This window comes from Carettochelys insculpta, chromosome 21 (assembly GCF_033958435.1).
Source record: "Carettochelys insculpta isolate YL-2023 chromosome 21, ASM3395843v1, whole genome shotgun sequence".
Lineage (NCBI taxonomy): Eukaryota > Metazoa > Chordata > Testudines > Carettochelyidae > Carettochelys > Carettochelys insculpta.
The window spans coordinates 9,022,291-9,036,804 of record NC_134157.1 but is presented as its reverse complement, the minus strand read 5'-3'; the positions used below and the strand labels follow the sequence as shown (position 1 = coordinate 9,036,804).

Here is a 14,514-nt window from a genome sequence, read left to right as displayed (position 1 = left end):
AGTGATAATGGGCTGGCATGTTTCATGAGTGCCCAAATTAAGACATGTGTCTTGAGCTGGGGGGAAGGGTGGGATCCCAATATAAAGCAAAAGGGAAGTTATTGTATTTGTTTATAGCAATGCAGCTGTTCCTTCCTTCTCACCTAATCAACCAATTAACATTTGCATCAACTCCAAACCAGAGGTGGTCGAAAGCTGACCACCTGGCCAGACACTCCTCCTCCTCTGTTCACCCCCACTTTACAGGTGTGCAAAGCCACCTGCAGGGGCTCGAAAGTTACACAACGTCTGGCAGAAGGACTGCATGGCAGCTCTTTGGTCTGGGTAGAAAGGAGACCTCCCTTTCTTGCTCTGGAGAGAGCCATCAAGAATGAGCTTGTGATCAAAACTGGAGAGGACTTCCTCTCCTGTGCTGCGGGCAGATCGCTGTGCTCCTCAGCCCCAGGGAGCAGCGCGGATCGGTCTCCTCGCACTTTTAACGTGAGCTGTTATTGCAGGGTGACGAAGGCACAGATGGAGTGAAAGGGGACATGGGAACCAAAGGAGACAAGGTACAGTGGCTGGCGTTCGGAGGACCCTTTCTGTAGCTTCCCCATTCCTTCCTCCTGTTTAAATGTGGTTGCGTAGACTCAAAGCATGTTTGATCTGATTGTGTTGTACTAATAATTTACATTGTGTTCTGGGGACCAGACCATCCTCCTTTTCTCCATGGGACCAGCACTCTGCTGGCACTTGAATACACAATCAGAGTCACTAGGAATCTTCATCCTAATACCCTTCTTGACGGGACAAGTCTCTGCTCCTTGTGAACAGCAGCGTCACTAGCAAGATGTTTGTGTGAAGAAGATCCTGCCATGCAAGGACGTTACTCTCACAGTCACCTGCTGAAAATTTGAAGGCCATTTTTTAACGTACTTTTTGGTAGCATTGCCAATGCCAAGTGACCAAACCTCATGTCTCGGGGCCCAAAAGGTCAGGAGATCAACTGAAACTATTAATTTTGTTTGTTTGAAGTTAGATGACTTCTGGTTCATGAGCCTTTAGGATTCAGTTTTTCTCCATGGCTGTGGGAGCTAACGGCTTCCTTTTCTCGCTGCAGTAAATGGAAGCTGTGATTCTCATGTAATCATATGACTCCAGAAGCTCGGGCTTTAAGCACCATACATCATGAGATTTATAAAATCCTGAGAGTTGGCAACGCTGCACAGAGAGCTGACTTAGCAGTGCCCACCTCTGGGAGCCCAGGCACTCAGCAATGGGGTTAATGCGGTTCCCCTGGCAATAGAGAATGGCCCAGATGTGGGAAGGTCACACAGGATGCACTCCCCAGTCCAGAGCTGAGCTTATCTAGGAGCTACCTGCAGGGCAGAATGGGGTGAGTGGGGCATAAGAGGGCCAAAAGTTCTACTGCTGCCCGAACGTTCCTTTTTCCCCTCCAACACCTGGCGACCTTGGCACAGCAGCTGTAGAGGCTGGGAGGGTTTCACACCACTGCCTCCTGTGCATGTGCCCAGTCTAGCTCATCCCACCTGGCACTGGATCCTGGTCTCCTTGTGGGTGCAGTGCCTACTAAGACACTGATAGCAGGTGAAGCTTCCTTGGTAAAGATGCAGCTGCCGGACCAGGCAATCTCTGAGCTGAGTTTCACGTGAAGGGACCATTCACAGTGCTGCTTGCTCTGCTGGAGGGGTCAGAGATTTCTGCTTGCTGTCCCGTGAGCTCCCTGCCACAGCGCAGGGGAACCTTGCTCCCAGCTGGATGGAGAACAGGCACCCGGTTCTGCAGCCCTTTGTACGTCTCCTGTTTGTGTGGAGCAATTTGCACTTGGTGACATGGAAACACCTCATGTGTCAGAATAGGGGTGGCAGATACTCAAGTAACAATGGCAAAAACCAGCTGGGCCCAGAGAGAACAAGCCACTTTGTCAAACCAAGGGCCAAACACAAAGGCTGAGATGGGGAGAAAATGGCCAATGAGCCACCTGCCTCAAAGGGGAAGGACTGTGCCTGAGGGTGGAGGCAGGTCTGGCCGAGTACAGGCAGGGGAATCCATAGAGCCATCTGCCTAGGTATTTGCATGGCCCCATCACCACAGTGTCAGCACCTCACAGCCATTAATGGAATGGGGCTTATTTTCAGTGGGACCTGGTAGCCTCAGCCCTGTTGTATAGATGGGGAACTGAGGCATAGGGCAAATAGACTTGCCCAAGGTCACACAGGAAACTCTGAGGCTGAGCTGGCATTCGAAGGGAGGTCTCTTGAATCCCAGGCCAGTAGCATATCCATTCGAATGGGTCTGTGACCTGAAAATGTCCTGCCCTGGACCCCATTTAAATGTCACAGTCAGCAGGAATGAAGGGACCTACCTGGCTGACCTCAGCTGGCTTGAAGAGACAGAGGTGTGGTGTGGTCACTTGCATATCGTGGGCCTGGTATATTCTCCCCTGGGCCCTTCAAGTCAGAGGAGTCCCCCACTCTTAATTTCGTGTTTAATTGATGCTTTAATGTGGAGGGTGTTCTGGAAGACCCCGTGTCTTTGCTTTAGTGCTGTGTGTAGCGAGCAGGTGTTATGAGATTCTGCAGGGTCGTCCTGAAGGAGAGCTAACTGGGGAACGTGGGATGCTGCATCCCAGCACAGCTGTCACAGCAATTGAACCAAAAATGCTAAGGTCCAACCAGCCCAGTCTCCTGTCTTCCAACAGCAGTCAATGCCAGGCTCACCGGGGGAGGACGAAGAGAACAGAGAAACCATCACATGAGCTCTCCACTCTCACCCATTCCCCACTTCTGGCAAACAGAGGCTAAGGGCACCATTCCCGGCCACCATGCCTAAGGGCCACTGAGTCAATCCTCCATTACTTATCTGAGTTCTTGTTTGGAACCCTGTTGTGGTCTTGGCCTTAAATAAATAAGGCAGCCGGTTTAAAACAGAAGGAAGTATTTCTTCACACAACACTCATCTCCCCCTCTCTGGGGTGCTTACAATCCCAGCAGGAAGAAACAATCAAGCTTGCTTTCATAACTAACCATTGCGACTCACACCGTAAAGGCCCCTAGTGATGTTTGGGATTAATGATCCTCACGACTCACTCCTCTATTGCCAGGACAGGGCCCTCAGAACGGCAGTATGTGATGGGCCCAAGTGAGAAAGATGGTGCTGAAGACACAGGTTGACTGAGTGTTGTGTGAAGAAATACTTCCTATTTCTCCAATTTGGTGACTCCTTGTTCTTGTGCCATGAGGAGGAGTAAATAACACTTTGTTCTTCTCCTTCTCCTTTGCCCTCACTCCAGTTATTGGCCCAACTCTTATGTTTTGAGCGCCCAGCTGGATAAAAAGGGAGGTGATCCCACCAGAGAGAGGGAGATCACCCCATCTCTCCTTTCACTTTGGGACAGAACTTCAACATGTTTTTCCTAGGAGCCCACCTGCACAAATGAACATGCAGCTGGAGCTCCAGAAGGCTTGGTACCCCTCATCTTGGGCAGACCTTTTGAGTCTGAAAAGGTTCAGTGAAAGGAAGGCTGTGAAAGGAAGGCTGGTTCTCTTCCTAGGACTTGGGCAATCTAGCTTCAGGTCTCTGCTCCTTCATGGACTTCCTGTGTGACCTTGGGCAAGTCACTTAGTGTCCCTATACCTCAAGTCCTTATCAGTGGGGCTGGTCCTCCCTCACAGGGTATTCCCATGGGGGCCATATGCATAGATGGATGTGTCCTGCTTGCCCCCAGATCTTGGGACGCTTTGATGAGGCGCAGAATGCTGGTAGTGACTAGGCATGTCTTGCTGGGGTTTCAGCCTACTGGTAGTGGTAAGGAAACAGGATAGGGCAAGGTGTTTTCAAGGAGGATGTTGACTCTAAATCATAGATGTGAGTGAGCTGCCAAGTTTAGAAGTGGATGTTGAATCAAAGGTCAGGGTTACTTGGACCCCGGGATGAGGGTGAGCCCTGTCAAATTTGCTAGCTTCTAGGTAAGAAGGGACTTGCCAGGAGTAAAAAATGGATGGTGTTTGTGGTGGCCCCAGATGGATGGTGTTGAAACATGCTCTGGTGATCTTGACCACTGTATGGCCCAAGCAGGGGACACACATCAGAGAAAGGGCATTTATGGTTAATTGTGACTGTTTTCTTTTCCACTTCCATCCTGGCAGGAATGCAGCATGATGAGCTTTTGGAGATCCAAGGATAAAATAAGATGAACTATCCAGAGGGGGAGCAAGGAACTCACTGCCCTGAGGCATTTGGAGCTAAATAGTCCCCCTAGTTGCTTACTACAAAGACCTCGTCCGTTTTCATCTGGGCTCGTGCCAGTGGAAGGGCAGCAGGAGGTGTGGCCAGGCCTTCCATTAAGTATTTTTATCTTATTGTTTCCAGGGAGAACGTGGGCTGCAGGGGATGAAAGGGTCCCCAGGAGTTCGAGGTCATATGGGTCTGCAGGGGTTCCCTGGACCCCGAGGGCCGGCTGGACCCCAAGGACCTGAAGTAAGGATTCTTTTCTTCTCCTGATCTTAGTTAAACTCTGTGTGACAAAACTGCAGCTGCACAACACGCAAGAGAAAATATCTGTGAAGTGGTGTGTCCTCTCCATCTTGAAACACACCTGCGAGAGCAGTCCCTGGCTGCTTGGTCAGTGGCTAATGTGCCTACACTTATCATCATCCATTTACCTTTCCCCATCCTGTAGCTCAGAATCACAGAATCATAGGGCTGGAAGGGACCCCAGGAGGTCATCTAGTCCAGCCCCCTGCTTCAAGCAGGATCAACACCTACTAAGTCAGTCACGCGTATGTTAAGTTTTCCCTCTTAACACTGACTTTTCTAGGGGAAGCTGAATTCTTGGGCCTTATGTTCCGTGGCTGCACTTTATCAGCAACCCTATGCACTCATCATCTAACAATGTGGACAGTGGGTTGATGCTCGTTTTCCAAACCTGGGCTCTGAGGTGCGGCACTGAAATAGCATTTGCGACTCGGTGTCGCTTCACACAGGGAAATAGGCTACGTGGTGCTGGTGTGAATGCTAGAGAGGCACCAAACAGGTCTAACTCCAGGCTAAAATGTGTCCAAAGTCCAGTTTCCTAAGTGGCAGGCTGGAGAGCTGCTCTAGAGGCAGGTGCATATTTCGGAATTTCACCCCAGCTGTGACGGTGTTCAGAGGTGTGCTGAGTCATTGTCCTGTCTTGCTGCGAGCAAGTGGCTGAACATGCTTTCTGTATCTCCATGGAAAGGATCCAGACTGGAGTTACTGCTGTGCCTTGGATCCAGATGCCTCAGCTCCTCAAGACTGAGACCCCCCCTTCTCTGTAACGCGGGATCCCGTCCCACAGTCTCACAGCCTGCTGGGAATCTCAGCTGCCTTCCACCTCACCTCTCTCCCCAGGATGAAACCTTCCCACTCCACTCTGCCCAGACTCACGTGTGGCTGACTCTTCCTGAGACCACTGGTGTGAATATTTCCCCACTCTACAGTTCAGAAAGTTGCATCTCTCCTACTGACCCCGCTTGTTCCTCATGATGACAAGTTGGTATCTCCAGGAGGATGTGATGCAAGGGTGCCCTCTCCTGGCAAATCACCGTGCACCTTAACAGCTCCTGGCCTCTGTTTAATGCCGTTTTCATATAGTCCGACTAATGCCAGTGCCACACACCAGAGTGAACTTTCTAATGATAAATCCCATCTGCCCTAAGTTTCCCACCTATTAAAAAGGAATGCTGAGGCTGGTTTGTTATCTGTCTCCCTTGCTGTAATTACAACTGCTTCAATAGAAGTTGAAAATATAGCCTATTATTTCTCTCTAACCAGTAGTAGTTGTAGGCATCCTTCAGTCTGCATAGACTATGGATCGCGCCCTTTATAGTTTCAATTGAGGACTTTATTTACAGCGTCTACTGTGACTATGAAGACCCTCACGAGAGTGACAGTCTTGCTGCATCTCTTGCAGATGTGGTGGGTGTCTGGCAAGTCCTTAGTGTGCTTTCTGTGCACTCGCTTCTCCTCTGCTAGCTGTCTGATCCTCATCTCTCTAACCAGGCTCCTGCTTACTGGGGAGAAACATAATATGAGAAAATCACAGACTCCTAGGGCTGGGAGAGACCTCAGGAAGCCAGAGAGTCTAGTCCCCTGACCAAAGCAGCACCAACTCCAACTAAATCATCCCAGCCAGGACTATGTCAAGCTGGGTCTTAAGAGCCTCTAGGGATGGAGATTGCACCACCTCTCTCGGTAATGCATTTCAGTGCTTCACCAGCCGCCTGGTGAAATAGGTTTTTCTAATAGCCAGCCTACACCTCCCCCTCTGTAATCTCAGACCATTGCTCCTTGTTCTGCCATCCGTCCCTGCTGAGAACAGCCTCTCTCCATCCTCTTTAGAGTCTCCCGTTCAGGAAGTTGAAGCCCAGATCCCTCAGCTTCTCCTCACAGGTCATGTGCTCCAGCCCCACAGTCATTTTCATTGCCCTCCGCTGGACCCTCACCAATGCATCCACATCCTTTCTATACTGGTGGGGCCAGAACTGGAGCGCAATATGCCAGATGTGGCCTCACCAGTGCCAAAGAGGTGAATAATAACGTCTCTAATCTGCTGGAGACAAGGGGTATACACTCACAAAGCACTTGCTCATAAGCCCTGAAAAGAAGTGCTCGATCCTTCAGCAGTGTGCCTTCAGCACAGGCTGAACCTCTGCCTTTCCCAGCACTCTCTCGTCTGGCAACATCCGTAATCCGGCGTGATTTTTAGTTAGCCGGATGACCACTTATGGGTGTGGCCAAGTTTTCTGTGGCCCCATAAAGTTTTCCAGCCACGAGTCCTGGCTCTCAGTGTTCTGTGCTGTTATTTAGCTGTACTGTCTTCTGAGAAACCAGTAAGCAGTAGAAGTATTGGTAATGTGCTAGACAACATTGACCTCCTGTAGTTCAGCGAATTCTTTCAATTGACACTGGTCAGATCCCAAGGGTGCTGGACTAGAGGGGTTCAATGTGTATCAGATAATGGGTTAGAAAGGAGTTAAGGGCCAAACTTTTAGCAGGTGTAAAGTTGCACGGCTCCATGGGACTCAATGAAATCAGCGAGGTTTGGCCATTTTACCTGCAGAGATTTGATCCTAATTGTCCTGGAATTTTCCCATCGTGGTCTGCGTAGATGCTTCTAAATTAGAGAAGTGAGAGATCTGCTGGCAGTGCAGCTTAGTGGAAAACTGTGGCCAAAGGTGGGAGCTCAGTGGATTTCCAATGTGTTTTTGCAGTGAAATTGCCCTTAAAAATGTCCTTGTGGGGATCTCTCCAGCTGTTTCTCCAAATCAGACCTGCTTACCAGGTCACGAGTCTTTTGAGATCGTGCAGTTTGCAGGTTGTCCTTTCTAATGGCCAGCCCTCCACACACAAGCTGAGATCAGAGAGTGAAGCTGGATTCTTTCTGGCTCTTCTATCATGGAAAAAGAAGATGCTGCTACTGAAAATGTGATGTCACTTGAGAAGGTAGGAATTGCCAGGCCAGCTCCAAGCAGGGTTCATCTATTTCAGTCACCTGGCTCTGCTCAGTGACCCCAGCCAGGTGGAAGCTTTCCTTGCTTGTGAGAGCCAAGAGGGGCAAAGTGCAATACACTGCAAGAAGCCAGCTGCTTTTACAAGTGCTTTCCCATGCAATGCGGATTTCAGTGCTGAGCCTCAGAGCAGGGCAGCCGCAGCGGGAAGCCGAATACTTTCGCACAGAATTAGATCCTGGCTGATCTTTATATTTCCTTGTCCAAAACCACAAGGAAGATGAGAGAAGGGAGCTTGCTCTCTCCCCTCTGCCTTTCCCAGGAGTAAAAGAGCATATGGTCTGTGAATAATGCTCTGACTGGGGGGCTGGAGATTGGCCTCCCACAAACCCTGATTAAGTGTTCACTGGTCAGATTGGATGCACTCAGAGAGAGAGAGAGAACTCAGCAGAAACCTGCAAATTGCTACCCAATGCCCTTTCCCTCTTAGCATGCAGCAAGCCTTGTCTCAGAAGAGGATCTGCTTGCAGATAGAAGCTGCCTCCATTTCACTGTGACTAGCCCACAGCAGCAAGCCGGCCACCTGTGCCCTTTGAGGGGAGCAGAGGGCATTGCGAGATCGACACAGCAAAATATCAACCTCTTAAAAATCTTCGTAACCAGCCTCCATTTCCTGGCACTCGTTAGCCCTGCAGCAGCTCCTGCTTTGTTTCTGGCCCTAGTCAGCTTCCTGAAACTCTGCCAGGTTGGGTATCTGTGCAGTGCTGGAGATGGGGGGGTGGGGGGTGTATGGCGTGGGCGTGCCATGCTTGGAGTGCATCTTTGGTGGTTGGAGGACACCCAGACTGTCTCTTTTTACAGCCTGTCTGTACAGTACGTAGCACCAGGGCCCTTGATTGATGTCCTGGGTGTTACTGCCTCACAAGTGTTTAATTACCCCCACGTCCTCTCCTACAAAGAATCTCTCCCCCACTTGGTGGGCAGAGATATTTATCGGTGAGATGTCCCTTCTCCTGCTGAAGAGCAGGGGATAGACGTACAGCTTCTCTCTTGTTTTATGTTATGACTCTCCCTTGAGAGCGGAGGTTGGTGTATCAGCTTGTAGCTAGAGCAGCAGCATTTCCAAAGATCAGCTGGACCCTGGTCCAAGGAGGTCTAGCTCTGGCTTACATGCTGCAGACCACGGTCGGCTGCTTACAGAAATGGTTTTGCAAAAGTTGTCTTGACTGTGCCTTAATTCTGCTCCTTGGCTTTTTTAGGGAGAGGAAGGACAGATAGGCCCACCTGGTCAGAACAACAGTGAAGGGCCAAAGGTCAGTATTGCCATTATTTTTTCCCTCCCTTCACTTAGATCCATGCATAAAGAGTGTTACATAAAGGACTCGGAGATCTCTAGGGTTTGTCTACACAGCAAAAGCCAGATCCGCCACAGTGACTCTCAGAGCCTCAGCTGACTCAGGCTCACGCTGCAAGAGTAACAGGATCTTGGCGACATCTCCCCATTTGCAGATTTCAGAACCCAGGCTCTAGCCCCGACCCCGATATCCACACTGCTATTAGCCTCGCAATGCCAAATCAGTTGTACCAGATGCTGAGACTCATTGCTGGAGGGTTTTTTTGCTGTGTAGACGTAGACCCATTTGCAACTCCAAGCCACTGAATTTCAGCAGGATTTGGGTCCCTAAATACAATAGGCTCCTTTCGAGATCCCATCCTCTGCAAAATACCGCCTCTATTTTGCAGCTGGGGAAACCGAGGCACAAAGACGAGACCTCACAACTGAGCTGTACCATTTATTCATCTGGAAGGTGGGGCATTATCGATGCTCCATGGAGCTAGGTTGGGCTATGTGGTATTGTTTGTGCTATCTCCTTTTGGTCCATAGCTCCACATTGAGGAGGCTCATGCTAAAGGGTGCTGCCAGCTTAAAACTCATGTGAAAACAAACCAGATGTCCCATGTCACAAATAACATACTCAATTATGAAATGCTTGTTGTTGAGGAGGGAATAAAACCTATGTTGTTCTTCCCCCGTTGCTGTACTATAGAGGTTTTGCTACACTAGACCCCCGACTTACATGATTTTGACTTGAGATTCTTGGAATAAGGCAAGTTGAAATCAACAAGCTCTGCTGCACCCCTGCCACCCACAGTGCTCACCCTGGTTCCTGGGTCTCCACAGCTTGGGGAAGCTGAGAAACTGACTGGCTCCGCTGTGCCTGGCTCCAGGCTCCTTGCCGCTTGTGGGAGCCAGAAGCCAGGCACAGCAGCACGGGTCAGTTTCCCAGCTCCCTGACACTTAAGGGAGCTGGGAAATTGACCAGCACTACTGTGCCAGTCAGTTTCCTGGCTCCGCACCACTGGCAGGAGCCTGGAAACTGACCAGCACTGCTGGTCTGGTCAGTTTCCTGGCTCCCTGCCACTGGCAGGAGCTGGGAAATTGACCAACACTGCTGGGCCTGGCTCTGGGCTCCCTGCTGCTCATGGGAGCAGGGAGACAGGTGCAGCCAGGACTGGGGGACCTGAATGCAGCAGGGCCCCTCCCCTGACCTGGTCCTGACTTACACAAATTTTGACTTATGTGTGGTTGCCCAGGAACACAACCTGTGCGTGAGTCAGAGATCTACTGTATTGTACTTTTCTGAAATTGCTTTTCACTGTTTTTCATCATCCGCACTGAGAGACTTGCAATCTGTTCAGAAATTTCACTCTTGTTTCTGTGTTTCTAGTCATTTTCCATCTTCCATCCTCCTGCACTGTCAGAATGCTGCAATATATGGGTTTTGCCGACACTAATGGCAAATTAATGTTTACTTGTTAAGTCAAAATGTTTTCACTGGGTTGGGGTGGACTCTGTGTACACGTGGGTTTTGTGTTTTTTCATTCAAGGGGACATATCTCTTTGGTCATAGAATTTTGGAAGCACATTTGCACAACTTAAACCATAGGCCATCTCTCATCCAAAGGCGTCCTTTGATAAAATGACATCTCGTTCCGTTTGTGGCAGAGGGTCCATCACTGTTTCCCAAAGTGTGTTTGTGGGAGTCTGCCACCCGCTTTGGCATGAGTGGAAGGGCCAGAAACACATCTCAGTTGCAGCACTCATGAGTTGACTGGCTTGCTCCAGCTTGTGTCTGCTTCTCTCATGAGATTTCTGGGCTCACCTGTGGCTCTAAGGAGGCAGCACACCTGGAGACTTCCGGGGCCCTGGTAGTTCTCATAGTCCCAGCCCCAGTTTAACTAGGAGTCTGCATCCTGGCAGTTTGGAAAGTTCCGTACATGGTGCACTCAGAGAAAATGATGTGTCTGTTCCCACACCTCTCCTGACAGTGCTTACCAAGCCCAGCACCTCCACTGCCGCTGCTTGGGACTGAGGTCGCTTTTTGTGTAAACACCAGCCGTTCCCTGAAGTGTAATGCAGGCTACACCCAGTGTTCCCTGTAAACTGAGCACTTGGGCAGCCTCCAAAGAGTAATTCGGGGCCACCCCTCTGATTAGCAGAGCACCCACAGCTGGTGGTGCACATCCACACATGCCTCAGTGCATATAACAACATTTATTCTGCCCCGGGTGGAAAAAATTAGAAGGAACTCTGCTCACATCCGTAACAGCAGCATCTTAAAAGGAAAATGCACATCAAATCCATCACCTCCAGCCTGACCCCAAGCTCTTAGCACCACTGAGTCCAATGAGCTTTAGATGAAGCTTCTAAAATTTCTCTAGACCTGTACCCAGCTGTATGTTGCTCCGATTGATGGGGTCAGTGGGGATGGGGGGATTGCAGTGGTACCTGAACTGAATTTCCTCGGTTTTTTTTTCTAGGGCAGTCGAGGACCAGATGGCTCAAAGGGAATGCCAGGGCCAAGAGGACACAGGGTAACTAACAGAGCCTGTCATTCCTGGGAGGAGAACATCGGAATCATTATAGGACTCAATACCAACATCTTAAATATTCCCAAAACCTTGCCTTGCGAGCAGCATGGATTGTGTCCGCAGGCATGAAGCACGCATTGCGTGAGAAACTGCACGATGAGTGGCTGCTGCAGCCCTCGCTAGCGGTTCAGGTCAGACTGCATTGAGGCCTGTTCTTAACTTTAAGTGTCAACGTAAGTCCCACTGATGTCAGTAAGACTCCAGTAGGTCACTTTCCTGAATCCAGCTGCTGCGTCTTCTGACTGATTTGAAGGCACAGAGCTGGGGCAGAGCCACTAGGCAAAGATCTGCCGCAGAGGTGGCAGTGTTATGGACAGCAGCGATGGCGATGTCCCTGCACGTGAACAGACTGAATGAAATTCTCCAGGCCGGGAAGGTGGAGGTACCATACTAGAGAGGAGCTGAGATAACATTGGTGCCATAATGGAAGTATAAACCAATCTGCATATTTGAGAGCCCTGGAACTTTTTCTCCTGGCAAAGATCACTCCTAGTGCCAAACTTGCCCACTGTGGCCTGTGAATTTGTGCCTTGTGTACTGAGAGCACTTCGTGTAATATTTGTTTCTTTGCAGGGCCGAACAGGCCAGCGTGGGTTGGTCGGACTGCCAGGACCCCCAGTAAGTAGCAGGGCACCAATACACGGTCTCTAACTCATGCGAAGCATTCTGTAGAGAAGGGATCAGGACTGGCTGCCACAGCAGCACCACTCGGGCTTGAAAGCAGAAAGCAGCGGTACTCCAATCTGCTGACATGCCACGCAGATGCTCCTGTTTGACATCCCTGTCCACACCTCATGTGATTAACTAGGCGTGCGCTTAAAAATGTAGCCGCTATTGCACACCTGCTTGACAGCACAAAAAGAAATAGGCAGCAGGCATGGGAGTACGGCCTTCTCCCCAAGGGCACGACTGCTTATTTCTCAACCTAACTAGGGATCTTAATTGTGCCCTTCACTGCTGGTGCTGTAGTTGCACATGTGCCTCGTTGGAGTTTACTGAAACCATAACCCTTGGTTTGCTGAAGCATCCCAGGTCAGATTGAGGACAGTGGCGTTCACAGGGCTTGCTAACCTCTGCGGCACTCTCTGGCCTGAGCAGCCTGCAATCAGCTGTTTTTCAGAGCGTAGTTCTAGCAGGAGAGAGTTTTGTGCACCAGGCTTGAGGTGCTAACTGGAAAGATGTTTGTGTTCAGATGTTTTGTGGGTCTTACTCTGCCTTTGAAGAAGCTGCTCGGAATGTCAGTGGGTAGCAGATTCAGGACTGCAGTGTTAAGAGAATAATCAAAACCCCGCCAGAAACAGCTGATTTTTTTAGATCCTAGCAAGGAATGTAGGACACATGACTCTTGTTTAAATGGCTGTCAAGGACCTGTTATTACACAGTTTATGCTCAACATACAAACTACGATTAATAGTCGTGGGGGTGGGCAAAAGGAGATAGGGCAGAACAGAGATGTGTATTTGGCATTTTTCTCTCCGTGGCAATAAAAATAGGCTGTTACATGCTGCTCAGTTTCTGTTTTGCATAGGATGTTTGCCAGCGGAGGCAGAAAAGCGCAGTTAGAAGCTGTTTGCACAGGCTGCTGAGTAAGGGCACAGACAGGAGACGTGAGGAATATTAACTGGCACACTGGAGTTCTAAGCACAGACTTTTCTCAGGGAGGATTCCAAGCCCACCACTTTGCACGTTCAGTTTATTTCTCTTGCACTGGCATCTAGGGAGCTCCAACAGAGACGAGGATGATGTTGTACTAAGCACTATGTAAACAAACAATAGAGATGCCCCTAGCCCCAGAGAGGTCCCTGTTTTGGATTTAGTCGACATGCTGCAGGTGAATAAACAGCCAGTCAGCAGGAGGGGAGTAGAGAACGAGATAACAGTGCAGACAGATGTGATTTCATTAATCACTGTTGTCCCTGTAGGCAGAGTTTAGAACTCACATAGTAAACAAATGTACACATGCAAACATCTCCTATTCTCTCTTGTTTAAATTGCTCTTGCAAAAATATTTGTATTTACTTTGTGTATACGGTTGCCTGTGAGCGGATCCTTTACGAGCACCTCTTTGCCTTTTGTATTTTAGACTTTTGAAAGCTGAGCGCCTCTTTTAGTTGATATACTTACCTGGGATAAAAATCTCCTTTGCAGGGCTCACGAGGTGCTCCTGGCACAGCAGGCCCAGAAGGAAAGCCTGGTACACAGGTTCCCATTCTATACTATACTTAAATATTCTTTGGTATGTTGTAATTGCTGTATGGGCTACCGGGGCCAGGGCTACAGGTGAAATCTGCTGTATTGCTGCTTGGTGTGGTACCTCTGGTATTCGCTGGCCCCAGTGTTGGTTTGTCTCTGATAAATTCGGTAAGTCTCTTATAAATGCAGCCCAAAAAGCAGGGAGGTGGATCGGAACCAAACTTTTTGGTCCAAACCCACCTCTGCATGGCAGTGAGGGTGTGACACCACAGGCGTGGGGCAGCACAGTCCATGCCCCTCATTCCCCACTTGCAATAAGTCTCCACCTCTGTGCCAGTGTCCCAGTGCCCTCCCCAGCACACCGGCCAATTCATTTCTTCTCCCCCTACGCTCATGTTCTAGTTCTGCGTCCAGAAACATCTCCGCCAATGACGTTCCACCAGCCCTCCTAGTGCACAGGCCCTATTGTTCCAGTGCCAGCCCTTCATGCAGAGATGCTGCATAGTGGTTTGGTGGGAGCAGGCACTTACTGAGAGCTAGAACGAGAGCCAGAAACACCCTGCTTCTGACCTAACCATTAATAGGAGTAAGCTCTCTGGTTTCCATGCAGTTCCAGTTTGTGTCACTAGTGCACTTCCCTTCCACACAAAGCTGAGCTCACATTCACAGAATACAGAGCTGGGGGGAGGTTTGTGATCTCTTGGCCCTTACCATTTGTCTGATTTATTCTGCAGGGTGTAGCAGGTGCCATGGGGAGCCCTGGCAGAAAGGGACCAGCTGTGAGTACAATCACTTATACCTTTGTTTCAAATTCTTCCAGTCCTTTGAGCTACATCAGCGTGATGGTAACACCTAACTCTTTCATACAGCTTTCATTAGCAGGTATCAAAGAGCACCACACTCTTTAATGTAG

At 49.6% G+C, this 14,514-nt stretch overlaps 1 protein-coding gene across 1 annotated transcript in view; it reads left to right on the top strand.

The window, feature by feature from the left end:
* Positions 1–14,514, top strand: part of COL27A1 (collagen type XXVII alpha 1 chain) — a 259,743-nt gene that overhangs the window by 181,237 nt on the left and 63,992 nt on the right. Inside the window, exons 25-31 of the mRNA XM_075015103.1 lie at positions 498–551; positions 4,372–4,479; positions 8,735–8,788; positions 11,298–11,351; positions 11,982–12,026; positions 13,557–13,610; positions 14,336–14,380. Coding sequence (XP_074871204.1) covers positions 498–551; positions 4,372–4,479; positions 8,735–8,788; positions 11,298–11,351; positions 11,982–12,026; positions 13,557–13,610; positions 14,336–14,380 — 414 coding nt within the window. The remainder of the gene's footprint in view (positions 1–497; positions 552–4,371; positions 4,480–8,734; positions 8,789–11,297; positions 11,352–11,981; positions 12,027–13,556; positions 13,611–14,335; positions 14,381–14,514) is intronic.